Source organism: Vicia villosa, unplaced genomic scaffold (assembly GCF_029867415.1).
Source record: "Vicia villosa cultivar HV-30 ecotype Madison, WI unplaced genomic scaffold, Vvil1.0 ctg.000892F_1_1, whole genome shotgun sequence".
Taxonomy (NCBI): domain Eukaryota; kingdom Viridiplantae; phylum Streptophyta; class Magnoliopsida; order Fabales; family Fabaceae; genus Vicia; species Vicia villosa.
In genome coordinates this window covers 137145-145273 of record NW_026705401.1, presented here as the reverse complement: position 1 = coordinate 145273, position 8129 = coordinate 137145, and the positions used below count along the sequence as shown (strand labels likewise).

Genomic DNA, 8129 nt, shown 5'->3' with positions numbered 1-8129 from the left:
TGATAACACCGCTGTTAAACCAAACCCAAAAAACATAAAAATCATCATCAAAATTTGCTGTTAAATTTTTTAACTAGTAGAGAATACTTAGAGAAATGTAGAGGAATAATAAAAAATATATAGGGGTATATTCATCATACGACTTTGATAATTCTATTTTGTTATAATATCTCATCATAAGTCATAACTAAAAATTCTGTTAGCACACATTGAGATAAATAGATGCCGCCGAAAATAGAAAAAGGTTTTGGACAAGCACTTCATTCCTTTGGCAAATCCAAAGGTGTATGGGCGGCCCACCGACGACGTTGCTTATGTCTCTTTTCTTGTCTTTTTTCATCACCTTTCATTTTCTCTTTATTTATATATTGTTATTCCTTGATTCATTCAAGAAATTGTCAACACCATACACATTTACTTAATAATTATTAGGCATAGGGAATTCTTTTTATTTCGTTGTTAGCGAAGAATAAAAGTATAATTGCTATTTTAAAGTCTAGTATTTTATAGACTATTTTAACATTGGTTATGTGATGAGAATTTTATCTGCCACAATCAAATTTTACCCGGTGGTATCCCTATTTTTTATTATTTTAAAAGTATTCATAAATAAATTTAGGATAATAAGAACGAAATATTTGATAATTTTACAAAATTTTCATTAAATATCAAAATTCTGGTAATTCAATTATAAATTTTTGAAACAAAAATATATTTTTAATTCTATAAAAAAATTTAAAATATACTAAAATTTTATGTGATTTATCAAAAATTTCAAATTTAGGGTGGTGTAAAAAAATTATTTTATTTTTCAAAAATGCTCTACCGAATTTTTAACAACAAAATTTTAGCAAATTGATTTCCTTCATTTTTCACCAAAGCATAATATCTCATATATTTTATTTTTAACAAAAAAAAAAATGAAATTGTGAATGTGAGTTATGGTAGAAGAGCGGGCGACGAAGGAGTAGAAATGATATGAATATGGATATCCGTGGGCACAGTAACTTCAAACTTATATCCATATCCATTAATAAACGGATATTTAAATATCTATTTATTTTATCCGTTGATATCTATTAAACTACCCGCCCCGTATTCGTAACAGATTTTATCTGTGGATATCCACGCATATGGATATTTTTGCTATCCCTAGTCACAAGATAACCTTCTACACTAGATATTATTTTGTATTATTACAAGATTGCAAGACCCATTTTTTTAAACCGCAATATAAAAGAAGGGTAGATAATGTGCGTATGCAAAAAAAAAAAGAGAAGAAGAAGCTACTTTTACACCAAAGAGTACACCTACACCATATTTTATTGTTTATTTTATTGTTTATTAATACAGTGAACAGTGAAATATTATAATAATATATTATTATTTAAAAATAATAATTTTTTAATGTTTTTTATATTTAGATTTAGGGGTTATGGATAAAAAATGTGATTAACCAACTTCATAACTTCATTAACCAACATTTTAAATATCATTAATCAACTTCATAACTACTAAAAATCTGGACGTTTATTAACCAATTTCATAACTTCATTAACCAACATTTTACTTTTCATTAACCAACTTTGTTTTACTATTAAAAATTATTTTTAATATATGTACGTTTATTAACCAACTTCATAACTTTATTAACCAATTTTTTACTTTTCATTAACCAACTTTATTTTTCTACTAAATCATTTTTAAAATGTGGACGTTCATTAACCAACTTCATCATTTCATTAACCAACTTTGAAGTATCATTTTATTAACCAATTTTTTATACATCATTAACCAATTATGTTTTACCATTAAAAATTGGTTTTCATATACTATTCACGAACACGGTTCATCGGCATTATTCACATTACTGTTCATAAATATTTTTTATTTAAAAATCACAGTATACAAATAGCAAACCTTGTATGCAAAATGATAGTTAAATGAGGTATGTAATATTTTTAAAATCATATCAAAAATTAAATCAATAATAGTTTTGATTTAATATTTGATTTGTTGGACTAATTAAATCTATGAACGACCGGTCATAAAATAAATAAATAAATATTAAAAAAATATAAAATAAATAAATAAAAATGGTATACAAAATAACACAATAAAAATAGTATACTTAATTTCAATGTTAATTTAAAAGAAATTTAAACAAATTAAAATTTTATAATAAAATAAAATAAAATAATTTAAATTAAATAACATATATAATAATTTAATTTAAAAAATAAAAATTCAAACAATTTAGAATATCAAAATTAAATAACATATAATACCAAAATAAATAATATTATTATACTTAATTCATACACAAATAAAATTAAAATTCGACAAAAAGTAAAACCTAAAATAAGTTTGAAACTATAGCAAGCAAATATAAGTTAAACTATGATAGACAAGTTATAGTTAACGACGACAATTAATATTAAGATGGACGACTTCGAGAATCACAGTTGAAAAATGACAATCAATATTAAAGTGAAAGAAGACAATCAATATTTGAAGGAAAATAAACGATGTGACGATGCTTGAAGGGACGACATAATAATGATGATGATGTGAACGTAATTGGAAGAAAAAAATTATATTGGCTCGATAAAATACAGAAATTTGTGTGGTTGTAGAAGGAACATGCATTTTTTTTAAGATAAATGTGTTAAATTTTGTTGTTGATAAATTATTATTTTATTTAAAATTAAAAATTAAAAAAAAATTAGTCCTTTGCTGGTATTTCTTTGAACGAAATGATTTTAAGAAAGTGACTTCAATTCTTTAGTTCAAATGCTTTAAGATGATTCAATCCATTTTTTTCTTCTTTCAATTTTACACCAATTTTGGCGTATTTTGTAAAATTGATAAAACAAAATACAACTCTTATCTTTGATCCAACTAGTTGAATCGATTGTATTAATTTTTTGAAAAATTAATACAAACATAAAAGTTTACATTGCATAAGGCTAAAAGTATGTACTAAAGTTGTCTTAGTAGTTCTCAATAAATTTTTTTTTATTATAATACTTTTTTTATATATAAATTCAAGTTTCTCCATAGACACCTTGAATATTTCTCCATAGACACCTTGATTTTCTTAACCACCGCCCGAAATTTCAGTTATGTCTCATGTTTCCGTAAATAGAATTCAAAAATTCTTTTTTTAAAAATTTGGTTTCTTCCGTAGGTACATCTACAGAAACGTAAAAAACATAGTAAAAATTGAGGAAAATTCAAAATTCAGTAGATCTTTCGGAGATGCATCTATCAAACGTCTTAAAAATAGAGTGTTCAGTAGATGTACCTACGGAACATTCTGTTAAATTTTGATTTTCCATTTTTTTAAACTCTAAACCCTAAACCCTGAGACAATGGAAAATAGTACGCGAAAATAATAAATTATGTTATATTTTGATGTTCCATTTTTCAAACTCTAAACCATAAACTCTAAACCCTAAACCATAAAGCAATAAAAAACAATACACCAAAAAATACATTGTATACATCGCGTTAATTGTACTATAACTTGATGTTTCATTTTATTTAACTCTAAACCCTAAATCATAAATCCTAAGACAATGTAAAATAGTACACTAAAAGAATACATCGTATAAATTGCACTATAATTTGATGTTTCATTTTTGTTAAAAAAATTGGAGTTTAGAATGTTCCATAGGTACATCTTCAAAACACTATGTTTTTAACATGTTCTATAGATGCATCTCCAGTTTGAATTTACTAATTTTCCAATGTTTTTTTACACTTCTGTATATGTACTTACGAAAGAAAACAATTTTTTTAAAAATTTACTTCCGAAAATACATGTACGAAAATAGAAAGACAATTTTGTCAAATTAATAGTGCGTGAGAGATCTAAGTGGTGAGGTGAAAATTCTCTTAAAATTTACATTTTAGTATTTAAAATGAAAAATCATCTCTAATTTAGGTGGAAGTTCCAATTTCCAACTTGCAAGCAATCTATTTGCATTGCATGTGATAGCTTATAATATCATTTCGTTTTTTTAATAATAAAAGACAAAAGATATTTTTAATCTACCATGTAAAATAGGTTTTCTTGTTAAACCGTGTAAGTTGATACAAATTTAAATTTGCGACATCTCATTTATTTATTTTTAAAATTAAAATTTTTTCTTTAAACTATTAAACTGAATAAATAATTTATAAGTTTGTAAATTTTAACTCAACTATAAGTTGATATTGTTAAGTTGTGTGTTGATTAAATGTGGCAAAATGAATCTCTCGTCCCGCCTCTCTCCGTCTTAAGTCTATAAAAAAAAAGTGAGGCGGACAAATCCGTCAAATAAAAATGGACAAAAAAATCTAGTCCATCCTGTCTACTTATAATTATTTTTTCAATTTTTAATGGATTAATTTCCTTTTATATATTTTAATTAATTTTTTATTATTTTTAAAATAATTTTTAATAAAGCATTTTTTAAACAAATTTTACTTAAAAAAAATTACATATATTCACATATGAATATATAAAATAAAACCATCAATAATTAAAATTACTATAATTAACTTAAAAACAGATTTAAGGCGGAACGAACTGAACGAATAAAAAAAATGAATTTTGGCGGGCGGTAGACTAAAAATCCCAATCAAATCCACTATTTTTTGGCGAGTGCACAAATATGAATAGATTTTTAGTAGTTAGTTATTCCCCCTTCAACTATAATTTTTTTTTTTTACACTTGCCTTTTCATGCCCATAATAGCCAAGGTGAGTATGAAAAGAACCTTGTAAATAGATGGGCCGGCCCATAGAAAATGGGGTCCACCAAAACCTTGTCCCTTATTGCAAATACAATAATTCCAAAGCCTTCTAATTGTAAAATGTTAAAACAAGATCATATATGACAAAATTCAGGCCTCTTAAAATCCAGCACAAACTCTTAACACTACATGAAATAACTCACAAACTCTTGGAATCAAGTGTTGTCTTTTCCTCTCATAATTTTCTCATAAATTTTGTACTTTTTTGCATTCCTCCTAAATAAAAAGAGAGAAAACCTACACATTGCTCTTTCCATAAACCAACCAAACTTCATTAAGCTAAGAGCCTAAGTGAAAAATTCCCTTAGAATTTTAGATTAAAAAAAAAAAACAAAAATCACTTTTAGATATATATTATTAGGTTACCTTAATTTTGTTCTATTGAGAGGTAGCAAAGAAGTTTAGCCACCAAAAAATGATGAATTCACTTTGTGGAAGCTCAAATTCCATCAAAGAAAAATGTGTTCAACCAACTTCTTCAAAGAAAAATGTCACAAATTCTTGTGATGACTTAGATCAAATTAGTAGCATTCTAACCCCACAAAGCTTAAACCTACCCTCACTCAAATTTGACTTAGATGGTGATGTGGAAGTCCAATCGCCAGATAGTTCAATGTGGGAATCATTTTTCAATGACCATTTAGATAATGATTTCATGATATCATCACCAATTAGGAACAACAACATTAACCCTAATTCACCACAAGCTTCTACTTACAATAATTCTAACTATAATAATAGTAGTAACTATGTTCAAGGCATGCACATTCAAACCTTTTCACCACCTCGTTTAAGTAGTTATAATAATCAACAAAAAGGAAAAGGACTTAGTCCACTTCATAGAGTTTTCAACTCACCAAACAATCAATACATGCAACATGTTGAAAATCTTTCTTTGCCAGCAATTGAAGAGTTCTTAGAAGATTTTCAAGTTGATGTTGATTTTCCATCAACAAAGGCTATTTCTTCTTCTAATGATCAATGTTTTGACATGGAGACACCGATTTCGACGATTTTGGATAGTTTAACAATGCAGAATTCTTCATCAAGGTATGAGGAATCCTCAGTTATGCATGGTGGTGGTGGAAGCTCTTCTCAAGTGTCTCAAGAGAGTGATATGTATCATCAAATGGGATCTATGGCTAGTGCTTCACTTTCACAAGCTTTACAACAAGAAAGGTATCAAGAGAAACACCAAAAGTTGCAAGCACAACAACAAAGTCTAACAGTTCCTATTCCAATTGGAATTGAACAGGTAATAAAGTCTTTCCTTTGTCTTACTTCACCTAAATATTTTAATTCAAATTCTAAGCCACTTGATCCTTTAATTTAATTAATTAACATAATTTATTGTATAACTAACATAATATTATTAATTTGAACAAAACTAATTAACTTACAATTTTGTACACTAATTTAATTATGATGAAACATGTGGTTTTATTTGGGGTGACAAACCGATTAGTCCGCCCAACAAAAACTCGTAAAAATTGTATAGAGCAGACATAGTTGAGAGTGAGTGCAGGACTAAAACCTTAATTCGTCAAAAAAAAAAATAAGGGTGGACCTGCATCTAAAAATTGAAAAAATTTATATTAATGTCCACCCCGCAAAAACTTGGAAAAAAAATCCAGACAGACAGACATATTAGATGGTGCAGTCCTAAGACCTTATCCCGCTCTGGAATAAAAGTGCCGTCAAAACGAGATGCCCGATTTGCAGGAACCCGTTTTGTCACCTCTAATTTTTATGTTATGATTTTCTGAGAAAAATAATATATTCAATATGTAGGAGCAAGACAGTGGACTTCAACTGGTGCACTTGCTTCTAGCTTGTGCTGAAGCAGTTGCAAAAGAAGAATACATGCTAGCAAGAAGGTACCTACACCAGCTCAACAGAGTAGTAACACCACTAGGTGACTCCATGCAACGTGTAGCTTCATGTTTCACAGAATCTCTGAGTGCAAGACTAGCTGCAACCCTAACAACAAAGTCATCATCAATGAAAAAAATAACACCGCCATCATCTTCATCATCATCCTCATCATCAAGTTTCTCTACCTTTCCATCAAACGCCATGGAAGTCCTTAGGATCTACCAGATTGTGTATCAAGCTTGTCCTTACATAAAGTTCGCTCACTTCACCGCTAACCAAGCGATTTTTGAGGCGTTCGAGGCTGAGGAGCGTGTCCATGTCATCGACCTTGATATCCTCCAGGGTTACCAATGGCCTGCATTCATGCAGGCATTGGCTGCACGGCCCGGCGGTGCTCCGTTTCTCAGGATCACAGGTGTCGGGCCGTGCATTGAATCGGTTAGAGAAACTGGACGATGCTTAACCGAGTTAGCTCATTCTCTTCGTATCCCGTTTGAGTTCCACCCTGTTGGAGAACAACTTGAGGATCTTAAACCACACATGTTTAACCGCCGTGTAGGCGAGGCTTTAGCGGTTAACACAGTTAACCGCCTCCATCGTGTTCCCGGGAACCATCTCGGGAACCTGCTATCTATGATTAGAGACCAAGCGCCTAACATCGTGACGCTAGTCGAACAAGAAGCAAGCCATAACGGGCCATACTTTCTAGGCCGGTTTCTCGAGGCCTTGCATTACTACTCAGCGATCTTCGACTCCTTGGACGCGACATTTCCAATGGAGTCAGCACCTAGGGCAAAGGTGGAGCAGTATATCTTTGCACCCGAGATTCGGAACATCGTGGCATGCGAAGGCGAGGAGAGGATAGAGAGACATGAGAGGTTGGAAAAATGGAGGAAGATAATGGAAGGGAAAGGGTTCAAAGGAGTAGCATTGAGTCCGAATGCGGTGACGCAATCGAGAATATTGTTGGGTTTGTATTCATGTGATGGGTATAGGTTAACTGAGGACAAGGGTTGCTTGTTGCTTGGGTGGCAAGATAGATCCATCATTGCTGCTTCTGCATGGCGCTGCTGAATATTAGTTTCATATATATCTTTTAATTTATTTGTATTATCATGTATTTGAATATTATACTTTTTGTTGCTATTTCAAATATCTTGTTTAATTACTCTCTCAATGTAATTCATTATATGTATGAAAGAAAGATGAGAAAAGGAAATGCTTAACTTAATTTCAGAAATATTGTAGAAATTTAAATCAAGGACTAATAGAAAATGCTACATATATTTTTCTTCAATATATTGTTTTTGTTCATTTAACATAATGTATACATAGATCATCACAAAGATCAATTCACCCGGTCTCCAAGGTAATGAAACCTTGACTCAATATACTTGTTTTTCTCAAGATAAATGAGATTTCTTAATAGATTGATGGCTAACTTATTGTCTA

At 29.7% G+C, this 8129-nt stretch overlaps 1 protein-coding gene across 1 annotated transcript; it reads left to right on the top strand.

The window, feature by feature from the left end:
- The first annotated feature begins 5217 nt into the window (after nt 1–5217).
- On the top strand, nt 5218–7751 carry LOC131631981 (GRAS family protein RAM1-like). Its single transcript, XM_058902746.1, has 2 exons — nt 5218–6057; nt 6594–7751. Exons 1-2 carry the CDS (start codon nt 5218–5220, stop codon nt 7749–7751), a joined length of 1998 nt encoding a protein of 665 aa, XP_058758729.1.
- Nucleotides 7752–8129: the final 378 nt, after the last annotated feature.

Excerpts from the sequence above, each read along its gene's own strand:
- LOC131631981 (XM_058902746.1), top strand. The coding sequence starts at position 5,218 with ATGATGAATTCACTTTGTGGAAGCTCAAATTCCATCAAAGAAAAATGT. Across the intron at positions 6,058-6,593 it reads TTCCAATTGGAATTGAACAG|GAGCAAGACAGTGGACTTCA; the intron begins GTAATAAAGTCT and ends TTCAATATGTAG.